The sequence below is a fragment of the Spermophilus citellus genome (assembly GCF_964194105.1).
Source record: "Spermophilus citellus genome assembly, chromosome: 2".
In the NCBI taxonomy this organism is placed as follows: Eukaryota; Metazoa; Chordata; class Mammalia; order Rodentia; family Sciuridae; genus Spermophilus; species Spermophilus citellus.
In genome coordinates, this window is record NC_138183.1 from 202417910 (window position 1) to 202432586 (window position 14677).

General features: G+C 41.3%; 1 protein-coding gene across 1 annotated transcript in view; it reads right to left on the reverse strand.

Moving 5' to 3' along the window:
• The window catches only part of TRIM66 (tripartite motif containing 66), a 60725-nt gene that overhangs the window by 7455 nt on the left and 38593 nt on the right, over positions 1 to 14677 (reverse strand). Inside the window, exons 10-12 of the mRNA XM_081275510.1 lie at positions 13476 to 14383; positions 12080 to 12241; positions 124 to 645 (exon numbers count right to left, since the gene is read on the reverse strand). Of these exons, the coding sequence (XP_081131636.1) occupies positions 124 to 645; positions 12080 to 12241; positions 13476 to 14383 (1592 nt within the window). The remainder of the gene's footprint in view (positions 1 to 123; positions 646 to 12079; positions 12242 to 13475; positions 14384 to 14677) is intronic.

Consider the following 14677-nt stretch of genomic DNA (forward strand, 5'->3'; position numbering starts at 1 on the left):
AAAGAATTTTTGCCATCAGTGGTCCCGGAGCTATTAAGCTAAAGCCAGGATAAGACCTTCAGTGGCCAAGTTTTTACCCAGTGACAAGCAGAAGAGGTTAACTGACATTTCCCTATGACTTACCTTACATAGGGCATTTCTCAGGGAGGGGTCAACTCCATCCTTGGGGCATAGGCTCTCTACAGCTTGGCCAGGGTCAGGACTGGAAGTGGATCCAGTTTCCAGCTGCATGTCAGAAACCAGGGGCATGCTCTTCAAAGGACAAGTCACTAGACTTGGCACAGCTTGGGTGTGAGCAGACAGTAGGCTGGGCCTGGCCTGAGAATGGTCACTTGCTAGGCTTGTGATGGCTGGGGAGGTCTCATTCATCATGCTGGGCATGGACTGGAATGTGCCATGCACAAGGCTTGGTATGACCTGTAGATGACTGGTTGTCGGGCTGGGCATGGTATGGTTTTGAACACTCGTCAGGCTGGACACAGCTTGTGGGGGGCCACTCAGCAGACTGGGTACTGCCTGAGGAGGGCCAGGTGTCAGGCTTCTCACACTCTGAACCTGTGGTTCTAGGGTCCTTGCCAGCTTGGTAGATGACAACTCCATCTCCAAAGTGTTGGAAAAGCCCATGATGCTCATCGAGGTGGAGTTCTATAGGAGCAGAGACAAAGGGTAGTCAGGCTGTTAGCTGAGAATGGCAGGAGGGAGAGGGGAGATCCATCCCACAAGAGTTCCCATGCTCAGATTCCTCTCTGGCCTCTAAGCCTAAGAGAGATGGGGAACTTGGGCAGCACATGAATTTCTTTTCAAATCCTTGACACCAAGGAAGTTCTTAGGCTATGACACAGAGAGGGGGGCACAGACAGTGAGAAAGGTAGGGAACAGACAGTGAGAAAGAGAAAGCCTACCATTTGACCTAAGGTAGACACACACACACACACACACACACACACACACACACACAATCAATCAACCACCTCTCCCACCTTCACTCCTGTGCTTAAGCAAAGAGTCAGTCAGCAAGAATGCCCTCTAATTTCACATTCCCCTCTTACTATACCACTGGTGATTTCTTTTCCTTTCAAGGTGTTCTAAAGTTTAGTTTCCAACATAAAAGTGGCAGGAGGTTAAGATGGCTCAAATTCTGATCTGCCTCAGAACTTCTTTTTTGAGAGGATGCCAACGCTGAGGGAGTCCCAATCAGCCTGGGGAACATGGGTAAACTCCAGGGCCTCTTCTATGCTTTTTCAAGTCAACTCCAAGTACCACCAGCATTTGATAAAAGCTTTAACTAAGATATCTGAAGGTCTTTTCTAGCCCTAATATACCTGCCAAAGACATTCCAAGTCAAAGAAAGGGAACTTGTGAGCAACTAACTTAAGATGATCTCAGACATTTTTGCCATCAGCAGTCCCACATCCATTAAGCTAAGGCCTTCAGTAGCCAATCTTTTGCCCAGTGAAAAGCAGAGGAAGTTGACTGACATTCCCCCAAGTTGAGGGAATGTAAATCACTGAATGAAGCAATGATGTTCCAGCTCCAAAAGTTCTTTTCTTATATAAAACTACAGAATGACCCAAGGAGAAGAGAACTAAAGGGTTGATGAAAAGAAATAAAAAATATATAGACTGCTGCATTTGAATCTATTTAGCTTTTCCGATTAAAGAAACATTTGATGCAGGAGAGAAGGCTAAACATTTGATGCAGGAGAGACTAGTCTAAATCTAACCTTCATGAATTTATAAGTTCTGTTTTTTTAATGCTAAATAAATAGCAATTTAACTATTTAAAATATTAAAGGGAAAACAAGGAATAAGAATCTCTAAGCTTCTAAAATCAGTTTTCCACATCTGTCACTTTTCCCCATATATGAAAAATTCAAATTTCCTTAGGAAAATAAACACTTTGAATACATTCTCAAGTTTCAATATAAATTCAATAAAACCACTTCATAGTGAAGAAAGACTGTCCTCATCTCAGTGAATGTCACTCCTAGTCACCCAGCTCTGCAAGTCAGATCCCAGGTGGGAGGTATCAACGGTGTACCCCTCCTCCCTCACCCAAGCTAAAAGCAGGCCCATCAGTTCTGCCTTAAATATCTCTCAGATATACTTACTAATTCCTCTCTCTACTGATGGTTCACTAGCCTCACCTACTTTCATAGCTCCCTAGACAACAGGCATGGCCTCGTCAGTAAAGAAATACTTTAAAACATGCATATGATCATCATTCCTTTTCATAAAACCCTGCAGTGCATTCTACTCTTCTTAGGATGAATACAAAAATGCTTAACAGTTCCCCAAGGGTCTATGTTCTGACATTCTCCTTTACAGTCACAGCCCATATTACAGCCCACTCCCCATTCTCTGAGCTCCAGACGTTATCTTCAGACATTATCTTCAATTCCTGTATCATTCAAGCACCCCCAGCCCTCACCCACTCTAGAAAGACTGCTTCCTTTGTGAATATTCTCCCACCCCTGTGCCCTGTTCCACAATCATGTAGAACTCAGCTCAGCTGCCAGTATTGCAACAAAGCCTTCTTTCATTCTCAAGTCCAGACCAGGCCACCCTACACACCTTTTATGTTCTCATAATGCCTTGTCCTTGTACTTTTAGTCTTATAGCCCAATTTGTGATAGCATTTAATTAATTTGATTCCCATTGCCAAACAGTGAACTCTATTAGGGCATGAATTTTGTCTATTTTGTATTTCTAAAGCCAAGAGCAGTGCCTGAATGAAAAAAATGAATTAATGTGCTACACCTAAAATTTCATAGCACTACATGACTGTTTATTCTAAATCTTAACCAAATGAACAGCAGCTTTATTCTACTAACAACTGAGTCTATGAGTTTCCCTTAAATAATTACTTTTTGTATTGCTAAAATTTATTGCAAATATTATATGCAAGGCAATTTGCTAAGTGTTTCACATATATTATCTCATTTTATCCTCACAAAAATCATTTAAGAGTTGTTGTGAAGGTTAAAGAAATAACCCATTTAAACATTTAGAACAAATGAGAAAGCCATTAGTTTCTAGCTTCAGCTCCTTAAGCTGGGATTGTGCCTAGTTTCCCAATTTGGTTTATGCATTCTAGCACACTGTAGATACTCAATAAACACCAGCTGTTTCTACCATTTCTCCTGTTATTGTTGTTATTTTTGTTGTAGCCTTAATTTTACATGAGAAAATTAGAGTCAGAAAGGCAACTTAGGGTTTTTTATGTTTTTATAAAACATAATTTTGTAATTTTCATTTATTTGTGAAATAGGGTATATTAAAATAAAATTGAGCTTGGGCATGGTGGCACATGCCTGTAATCCAAATGGCTTGGGAGGTGAGGCAGGAGGATCACAAGTTCAAAGCCAGTCTCAGCAAATTAGTGAGGCCCTAAGAAACTTAGCAAGATGCTGTCTCAAAATAAAATATAACAAAAGGTTTGGGGATGTGGCTCAATGTTTAAGTGTGCCTGGGTTCAATCCCCAGTACCAAAAACATAAAATAAAATAAAGTTGATTTTTATATTAATCTCATCCAGAGATCTTGCTAAAGTCACTCTGTAATTTTATTTTGGATTTTCTGTGTGCATAAATAAGGTAATCTATGAAGAGTGAATTTTAATTTTCTTTTTACTTTACTCCACGTATAAGGATGAATACAAGTAGTGATGTCATCCTACTTGCATTCCTGATTGCAGAGGATCCTTTCAATATTTCACCAAGTATACTAAGTTTTCATAGCTTTAGAATCCAGACCTCTGGTACCAAAGCCACACTCTTAATTTTGGCCTTGCTCTCTCTACCCATCCCTGGGCTGACTCCCCTTCACTCTCTCTCGTTTTTCTATTCTTCAATTTCTTTATCCTTCCCTATCCTCCTTGCCCTCTCTCATGGCCTTTCCTTTAATTTTCTGTTTTTCTTTCTTATTATCATCTCTTTCTGTTTTCTCCCTGCCCCCGTCCTTTATTTAACAGCATTAGTAAAATTTATATTTCTGATTCTTGGTTCTCAATTTCAAAAGCAGATGAGTTAAATATCTTTTCTCTCTCCAAAGAAAATTTTGCTTTTTATATGTTCCTTGATAATTCAATAATCTTATATAAAAGGGCTTCAATTTGTTCTACAGTGTAAGTCCCAAGGGAAAAAAAAATGATTAGAGAGGTAAGAGGAATGCACAAACCAAATTGGGAAACTAGGCACAAAGCCCAGCTTTAGCTTAAGGGGCTAAAGCTAGAAACCAATGGCTTCCTCAATATACCCAGGACTGCATCCCTTGGTGTCCTCTAGTTGTCCTGGCTACACACTATGATAGCTTTCTAACAACTTACATATCCTTATCTGTAGACACAAATACCCAGTGTTATTGCATTCCCTTTTGTAATATACAACAGTCCAATCCTTTGAACTGGATTTTTTTTTACCTTTTCCCCTGTTGACATGTATTTATAATGCAGTTCTGGCATTCATTTCATCTACCATGCTGGACATTGAGAATTAAATTGATAGCTCTCAATGAGATCCTTGCTGCTAAGCATTAAGAATATCAAAATCCATTGAGACCATCCAACTAATAATGGTATGATGCTGTATGTCACAGATATGCACACAAGATAAAATCCCCAAGGGCAAAATTTGCCAGAGAAAAGATAGAGATCACATTTGTTGGATATCAACCTCCTATGCTAATTGCTTATAAGATGTGAGTTAATCAAAGGATAGGGCAGAGGAAGACATGTAGACTGAGCCATGAAAGAATTCTAAAGTGAACTTGCTGGATCTGCTCCCATAATACCCAGAAGACAGTATGCAGTAGGTTATATGTCCTAAGATACCACAGACTAGAGTGGTCTCTTTCATTTTCATGTCTTTAGCCAAATTCAAGGAGACCAATGCTATAAGGAAGTAAGCTAAAGCTCTGGTAACAAGAACCTGGAGGAACTTCCATCAAAGAAGAAACCCAGGGAAAGTGCTTTGAGGAAACCAGTCCCAACCCCATTTCTATAGGCTACACAAACACAATAGCACTTCTGGAACCTATATATGCTGTGTACTAGTTATTTTGATACTTCATCTGACTCTCTGGAAGGAAGAGCTACAAAATATTAAATCAAAAATTACTTATTTCATGTACAGGAAGAAAAGAGTAGAGTTGAAAGCCTCCATGCTACTCTGCTGTTGGTGCTACAAGATGAGTGCAGGCAAGGGGAGGGCCAACTTTCAAGGCAAGGAATGAGCCTGAGTCTCTAGGGCCAGGAAGGAAAGAAAGGGCTTCTCGAGAGCATACTAGGGCTAGAGAAGGGATTGTGAAGGTGGCTGTATTGCCTCACATACAGAAGCCACCCATCTGCCAGTGGAGATGATAGTGTCAACTATCTCCAGCACCCAGAATTGTACAGAGGACAAATGAGAGAAGGCAAAAGTGCATTTCCCACCATAAAGTCTTATAGGGTCCATCACTTACTCTTCTAGGCTGTCAACTACATAACTGACACCTTGAATTAATCATATATAAAACAGATTTCATGGATGAAAATATGCATAGTGAGGAAGTGAAAATAAACTATTTCCTAGTTCAGAAATAAAAAGGCAAAATGCCAAAAACATGTATCAGCTCAGGTCATCTTCACAGATGAAGGGAGATGATCCTGGGCCTAAAGAACTTCCCCTTATCTCCCTCAACTAGCATATCCTCACTTGTTTCTAATTTTCTCTCACTCTCCCAAACTGTATGTTCCTATCCCTGTCTTCTTCCTCTTCTTGTCTCTTGTCATTCTCTGCCTCCTTGTCTCCATCTGCTGCCTGTCTGACTTGTCTGAAATGCCATGCCTGGAGTAAATTTAACCTTTCTTTACCACCTGACTTGGCTCCCCTCCTGACCTGAGACCTCCCTGAGCTGTCTGGCTTTCAATATCTCTTCTGTCAGTCGCCTGGAGCCCTTCATCTATCTAACCCGTCTTCTGCTTGATCTGTTATCTGCAGCCATCTCTCTCTCCACCCTCACCAACTGGATCTCTTTCTGGAGCTCAATGTGTTGACATTATTGTTCTAATGCTTGCCACATGGTATTGTCAAAATTAAGAGAAAGCATTGTTTTCTCATTTAAACAGTTGGAAGGGGAAACTGAGACACAAGAGTGATTTCTCAGATTTCCCAAGCCTCATACAGACCCAAGACTACAAATCCAGCCCCAGCCTGAAAATCCACTGTCTGGTCTTAATTTTGTGCCAATAGCTAGAATGCCAGTACCCTAGTAAGAAGTGATTACGAAGTCAATAAACGGACACTTAGTTCACATGCCCTGAGTTTAATATTAGTTTTAGGTTCTTACAGTTAGATAATATTACTATAGAGATGAAGTAATGCAGTTAGAGTAGCATTCTACATAAATTAATTTTCCAGATATCTGAAACACACTTTTTTTCAATAACAAAATGCAATTGGCTTAGACTTTATTTTGAATGGGAGTACGTTTAAAACACTTTACACACTACCCTGTCTTATTAAACAGAGTAAATGGAGCCTAGTAAGTCAAGAATTTTTGGTGAGCCACTGATTAGTCCAGAGATGCTCTCAGGAACTACTAAGAATGGAGAGTTTAGTTTGCCCTTTCAATGAATGACCTCACACAGTGGCACTTTTCCAGGCCATGCATCTTGCCTTCTCCCTGTTGTGAGCTGCCATTATAGAAGTCCTTATTCCTGCTTCTAATCTGCTTACTATTTTAATATAGGAAAGTATAAATTTCAGAAAAAAAACATATCTAAGCTTGCTAGATAAAAAATGCTGATGGATAACTGAGTGTGGTTATGATTTCATACAGAAAATAATGTGTGGGGTTTGTGACATCTGCTTTTGTTGCTGCTTTTGTTTGCCTGCTTATATCCTTTATAAGGATTTTCCCTCCAGTGGTTAAAATCACCAAAGACTACTTGGGAATTTTGTCTTGGAAATACACTAAAAGCTTTCACTCTGCCTGAGGAAAAAGAAAAGAAAACAAGGACAGAGGTAAACAGATTTGTGAATTAAACTCTTGAAATATTTGAGGGCTTCAACATCTTCAATATTAGGCAGATTGGTTTAATAGCAGTATATTCTGAAGTAGCTGAATAAGATAAGTGAAGAACAGATTAACTTTTCCAGTAATTGGTTTTACATGTTGATTTTTATAGTAAAGTTGTTCTCTTGTTGACAGTAAATGATTTTCCATCTCAAATGAAAAGCTCTTGTACTACTGAAGGCTATTCCTATGGAAGTAAATATGCTGATATATGCAAACTGACCAAAATCAATTGGAAAAAGGTTCATGGGCAATAAAAAAGGGCCCTGTGCCCTGATGACCTGGGGATATCACAAAAGTAAAGAGGAGCCGGGTGCAGTGGTGCATTGCGTTTGTAATCCCAGCAACTCAGGAGGCAGGGGATTGTACATTTGAAGACAGCCTGGGCAACTTAGCAAGACCTTGTCTCAAAATAAAATTTTAAAAAGGCTGAGGATGTAGCTCAGTGGTAGATCTCCTCCTGGATTCAATCCTTAGTGTCAAAAAAAAAAAAAGAAAAAAAAAAACATAATCACAGATTCTGAGGGGAGAAGTAAGGCAAAAAGAATAAGGAGGGTCCAATAAGTCTGAAGTGAAAGAGATGAGTGAAAGACTTGGAGGCTCAGAAGAATTGGTCAGAGGTTTACTCAGGTCACTGGAAGAAATTTACAGCCTACCAGCAAAGGCCTGTTTTCTCATGGGCCAGGAGACCTAGGCAAAGATCTTGGATTTGGTTTGTGACCCAAATCAAGATAGAATTAAGAACACAAGCTTCTTAAAGGGTGTTAAATTCAGAAATCCAGACCTGGGGAGTGTTTGCCTTGTCTCCTGAGTAGGACAGAGTAGAACTGACCAGGATATAGGAAATGCCCTAAGAGTGCTTCACAAGGCCTTGGGAATATTCTGGCTACTGTGAGGGTCAGGCTATGAAGAAAAGATCATTGCTGAGGTTGAGTACCCATGATCTGATCTATTGCTGTGTATTTGGAGACTAAAGATGCTTCGTATTTCCTCATATATGCCAGGGTTTTGAATATGAGTTTAAATGAGTCATTTCCCATCTCCAGGCATTAATCTCCTCCTCCAAAGGTTGATATAAATCTCAGCTATTATAAAGAGATAAATTAAGAGTTCAGGCATCAAAGTACTTTGATAATGGCATAAATGCTATCAACCTGAGTCATCATCCTTTGTTCTTCTGCATCACTCTTAATCTGGGTCATAGGAATGCTTACTGCTTCTCTATCATTTACTGGAAGTGTATATTATATCCCAGACTCTTTTTAAGCCATAGGCAGCATCCTGCTGGCCTTAAAGTCCTTTGTGGTAGATCTGCACTATATTATGAACAGCAGCAAAGAAGTCTTTCTTGCAGATGAACTGGAACTCAGAGCTTTCTGTGATGCTTAATGTTTTGACTCCCTCAGACAGCATTAAGGAAAGGATTGTGTGTATTCTTCAGCAGTTGACTAGTCCAGAAGTACAAAAAGAAGCCACCAAAATGTCTTCCAGTTTTTCTTGGAATGTAAGGGGTTTTCTGTTGCAGAGTTGTGACCATGATATTTCTTCAGAGTAGCTCAACAAAGATTGGGACTTTTAGACAACAGCTAGTGCCAGATAAATGTCCAAATTCACTTTAAAATATCCTGTTGGATGCAAAGAAGTTGGTAGGATAAATGACTTCTGAGAGGGCAGAGCTTAGGCCTCTAGAAAACCCATTCAAGAACTTTCACAGTCTTCAACCACAATCTGTCTTCACCATGATCTCTTTTAGCACCAACTCCAACATCCTTGTGCACAGATGCTCTGTTCTGTCACCCTTATGGTCAGCATGGAACACAGAAAGATGCTTGGTACCACATGTTTCTTGAGTCTTCTATCTTTAGATAGACTTCTGACTTCCCTGGCACTAATCGGCCAGTATAGGCTAAGAAGTGGCTAAAGGCCAAAATATCTTTACCAGATAAATTAAGCACTATCAAATGAGACTGGGTCCTAAGACTTCTCCAGCAAGGCCCCACACTATTTCAAAGATTATAAAGATGGGAAAATCCAGAGGTGAGAGGCCAAATGGAGTTTTATATTTCCCACTGTAGCATACAAAGAGAGGCAATTTAACCTAATCATTAAGCATAGGGTTGAGTCAGGGACTGTGCTCTGGTCCTAACATTACCCATGGTCAGCTGTAAAACTCAGGTGTGTCACTTAACCTTTCTGTATCTCAGTTTCCACATCTTTCAAAGAGAATAAGAAAGGGCTTCCTCATAGTATTGCTAGGATAAACAAAATAAAATGGAATGATCCATGTAAAAACCTACGGAAAAGGTAGAAAAATACTATACAATGTATAAATCATTCAATGATAAGGGTACTCAAAGTGTTTGGTATCCTCAAGCCTCAAACCCTCTAACTCATCCAACCCCATCTACAAGGCAATGAATTTCCTCAAAAAGAAAGCCCTTTTTCTTATTGCAGTAGCTTTACTGTAACCAGTACCCCTCTCTCTCAACTCATGAGCCAAAATGACAACCTTGAGGGTCCTTTTTCTGGGAGTCCAAGCCATGAAGAGGCTTATAAAACATCTGAAAAATGCCAAGTCATCTGCCTCTCCAAACTTCTGCATAAGCCTTCATTCATAAAGCCAGGAGCAATCCAAAATGAGAAAGAGTTCCTAGGATCTTCACAAACCCCACTGCCACCCTTTAGTCACATAGGAAAGCAGCTTCCTCTTGGTGCTCACAGAATCCTGTAGGCCAATCACAGAGGCAACACAGTTCCCATGCTGTGTACAGGAACAGAACTGACCCTTGTCAAAGAAGCAGCAGCATTTTCTGCATGGCTTTCAGCAATAGCAAGCCCTAGGCTTTCTGATGAACTACTGACACCTAGAGCAACTCCCCTCAGGTCATTTTCTACTGCATCTTTCAAAGGACAATATTGATAATTCAAAACTTAACTTATTTGTCCTCTCAAATATATTATTTTTCCCTTGCTCCCATCTCAATGGGCCAAGACAAACCCAAGTATTGAGCCAAAGGCCTTTCTCTGTCTGCTTTCCTATTGTCAATCAGGCACCGAATCCAAAACTCATGATCAGATAGCTCTCGAAATCCTTGCTTCTTCTTCATTCCCACAGCTACTGATTTCATCCAACTTCCTATTTCTATTATGTGCTATTCTGGTCTTCCTTATCACAACTAAAGTGGACTTTCAAATTGAATTCAAGCCATGCCCCTCCTCACTAGAAATCCTTCAGTCACTACTACCCTAGCCCCAAGACTGAATCATAACTCCAAGCATAATTGACAAGCCCTCCAACCTCTCTGGTTCTCAGTGCATCTCCTGACCCTATCAAGATTATCTGAAGCCCTAAGAGTCCCAGGTTTTTTCTCCCTTTTGGGCCTTCCAAGTTGCCATTCCCTTTAACTGATGCAGTCTGTCTTTACACTCTTCACTAGCCAAACTATTTCTTCTTCAAATGTCAGCTTAAAAATGTTTTCTGAGAAGTGTTCTGTGAACACCCCCTCTCCCAGAGTTTGTTGCTCCATGGGGTACACCTTAATGACTACCACAGTACTTCATTATAATTTATTGTTTTTTCTTATTTATCTCTCCCACCAGACTGTAAACTGTAGTACAGAACTACCTTATCCACCAACGTGTGCTGGAAAAATATTTGAAACACAGTAGGAGATTTGTGGAGGTTTTTTTTGTGTGTGTGTGTGTGTGTGTGTTATTTTTAACATTAAATTTATAAATAAATGTATGGATGGATGGCCCAAATTTATAAGATTAAATATTTAAGAACCACAAAGAGCCTATTTACAGCACCCTTTGAGCTTCTAGGCCAAGTAATTTTTAAAGGCAAGATACAGTCAAAAGACCACTAATATCAGAGGCTTTCCCAGACTTCAAGAGTCACCAGAAATTTCCAAGTTAACATTTCATTTTTACCATTCCTTCCTTTTCTAAACTCTTTTCTCAAGAATTATGGAGATTTACTGATCCAAGACATATATGATGGTGGTGCAGCTGGAGAAACTTAGTGAGAAGCAGTATAATAAGCAACTCGCAGAAATTGGACTACAGTCAGAGGGATGTTGTAAGGCTGAAGAAACAAGCTAGGAGGGTATAGATAGCTGACAGAGTTTCAAGTCCAGGTCTAGATGGATGCACCAGGAAGACTGAGGACACTAGATCTGAGAAAGCAATAGGATAAGTGGAACAGGGACAAGGGACACAAGAAGGGGTGAGTGGAGCATATGTCTCAGTACTGAGGTCTAAGCTAGAAGAAGGTAAAGGGTAGGGGTGAAGGGCACAGGTAGGAGTAGACAGATGAGGAGCTGTGGGGATCTGGATTATTGCAAGGGTAAATGAACACTGCTAGCAAGCTAGTAGGCAAGTAAACAGGAAGTCCTCTGATTATTCATCTTCAAGAGATCTCAGTATCCCTAGGTGCTCAGCTACCTCTGCAGGACATCTCTGCAGACAACTTACCCAACAAATTCAACTGATTCAAATTCTAAGGCAATAAACTTTGGGTTGTGGAGGCTACATAAAATACTTTCCCCATTTTCATTATAGGATGGAAAAAGTTCAGGCTCTGGATTCCAACAGATCTTATTTTAACTAAACCTCAGGGCTTTCCTCTATGGCTATAGAGCTCTGGACTTCAGTTTCCTTAGCTACACAATGGTGATGCCCAACTGATAAAATTGTTGGGAAGGTTAAGTGAATAATGCTTGAGAGGGACCATATATATAGTTCTAAGCACAGAGTAAGCATTCAATAAATTGGCTCTCTTTCCCTTTCCCCTAAATGAAGCCCAGTAGGCCCCATTTTAAGCGTGTATGTGGGAGTGGAAATGGAGGTGGAGAAGGACTTATGTTGCTGATTCATTAGGACAGAAGGCATGAATCAGGACTGTGTAGCATCCAGGGATGGAATAGGGACACTCCTCCCCCCAACCCATCATCCTCATCCAGGTGCCTGGGGTCTTGGCTGGCAGTAGGTCTCAGGTCAGGGGAAGCAGTCTCCATTAGTACCTTTCTCACCACATTTGGAGAGGAGTGCTGGTTGGTGTTGTCCATAGAGGGGACACTATGAGAAGTTTCCTCCCCAGATGTCTGGGGCAAGGAAGCAGCAACATTCTTCTCAAGAGGGAGAGCTGGCTTTGGGCCCTCAGATGCTGGAGGCTCATCTGTAACCTAGAAGAGGGAATAACAACTTCGGTGGGTTTCACTGCAGAGAGAAGCAGCAACAGCAAGATCTAATACCCTTCCTGCTACTACCTACACATGGTGAACTACTTAAAATTTTAAAAAAAATACTGTCATCTAAATTTTTCCTAAAACTACATCCTAATGTGATAGTCTTATAATAGAATCAAAAACAAGAATTCTGAGCTAACTCTGTCAGCAATTTAACTTTAACAGTTACAATACAGTTTTTCATTGTTTGTTTTATGGTGCTAGGGATCTAACCCAAGACCTAGTGCATGCAAGGCGAGTGCTCTACCACTTAGCTACGTCCCTAGCCCCATAACACAGTTTTGACTTACATTTAGCTACAATCCTCAATAAACCCTAGGCCCTTTTCTGGCATCACAATAATTATTCCATATCCCCTCTCAAAGGATTGAAGTCACTGGAGATGTCATTTGAAGCATTATCTGAAGTTGTCAATGTTGGAGCATAATTGTGAGACCTCACATTTTGAAATAAAGTAAAAATCTATGGAGCTTCTTTGATGATGTAAGTGTAGTTATAGGTTTAAAGGAGACACTACCACAGCAAAAGTGAGAAGGCATAGTGACAAGGGGCTGTAGCAGGAGATAAAACAGGAGCTAAGAATGAAGATGTGGAATGCAACAAAGATTCCAGAAGTACAAACTATGCCTCTTTGATTACTTATCTTTTAACTGAGAAATTAGAGGAGCAGCATTCAATTTCCCCCTAAGGAAGGAACAAGGCCTCTTATGTGGCATTATAGAAAAGTCAGAAGACCTGGTTCCAAGTCTTATCTCTACTTCTAAAAATTGTATAATCTCTAGGCAAACTGCTTGCCCTGTCTAACCCCTACTTCTGCATGGTGATGCCTACTGAACAATGGTGTTAATGGATAAATGATATGGTTATAGAAAACCATATGCATAGCTCAGTAGATGTGATATAAAGTTTAAGTAATGTCTGTATAGTGTTAGAAAATGCCAACCACTAGGATCTAATGAATACCTCACTCCATCCCTCAAGCCCAGATCTATGTTGGGATTAAGTACTATGTTCTCTGGAGCTTCTCTAAGGTAGGAGCTTGAATCTAAGGTAGTTGTGAAATGTGAGGTCTGAGCTTAAGGCCACCCTAAGATGATGAAACTATTTCCTGTGCCACCCTGTGACCGGAGAGGCTGAGTTTTCTGAAGAGTTCTTGGATGAGGCAGCTCACCTGCAGGGTGTCCTCCTGGCTCTGGGTCTGGACAGGTGCTGGCTGCCTCACAATGTAGTTGATCTGCCCCACAATGGTTTGTTGTAGATGCTGAGGAGATTTGGTCTGACTCAGTTGCAGGCTGGGCTGCTGAGCCTGGAGGAGCAGCTCCAAGTCCTTCTGCATCTCCTCCAGCTCAAATTTATGGTGCATTATGTCCACATTCTGGGAACAGGCAGGCCCAGGAGGATTCTCATGTTGACCCGAAGCCAGATGCTGCGATGGAGGTAGAGGTAAGGGTGGCTGCTGCAGGGGTGGAGGTGGTGGAGGTGGAGGAGGTGGCAGCTGCTGCTGTGGCTGCTGCTGAAAGTGGCTAAGCTTCAGCTTCTGGTGGTGGCCAAACTGGACTTGAATGGAGGGAGTCTGTAAGGTGGATTGAGCATGGGTTCCTTGCTGAATGTCCTGTGGTGGGACTATGCACACAGGCTGGGAAGTCAGCTGCTGCTGCCCAGGCCGCTGAGATGTGCTTTCCTGTTCTACAGGGGGCTGGGTTTCCAGCCATGGCTGTAGCAGTTTTGGGGGATGACTGCTACAGGCCAGCTCCTTCTCCCTGGTCAGCAGGGTAGAGCACTGCAGTGACCCCAACTGTTGGGGTACCATCTCAGAGGGCTGTCTAAAACTCTGGGTTGTGTGTATGCTGGGTGGAGGGATCTGGCCTTTGAGGGAGGGTGAGATGGGGGAGCAGTGGGAGCAGCACACAGATGAAGAACACAAAGCCGGAGGCTGGAACTTGTGTGAAGAGTGGCTGAGAGACTCTTGCTGAGCCACTGGGGGTTGGTGGCTTTGATAAAAGGAAGATGGCCCCTGCAAACCTCCATAAGCAGGAGTATCTGTCCGGGAGAGCTGTCCACCTTCAGTAGTTATGCAGCCTGGAAAATCAGAACAGAGAGTTTTTCCAAATGTAATATGCAGTTGTTCCCCACCACTTGCTACTTCCTGCCCCTAGGACTAAAGGACATTATTCAACAAACCTGTACCAAGTATAAAGATTAATAAATTCAACTTCTGATTTCCAAAACTCAGTCTAGAATGCTGCCAGTAATAGCACCTGCAAGAACCTGCTTTAGCAGGCAGTTAAATTTAAGAATTAGCTGTTTTTACCAGATTATCAGTTCTGACTCTGTTCCAATCTTACTAAGGAAACCATGGGCTCCTTCAAATAG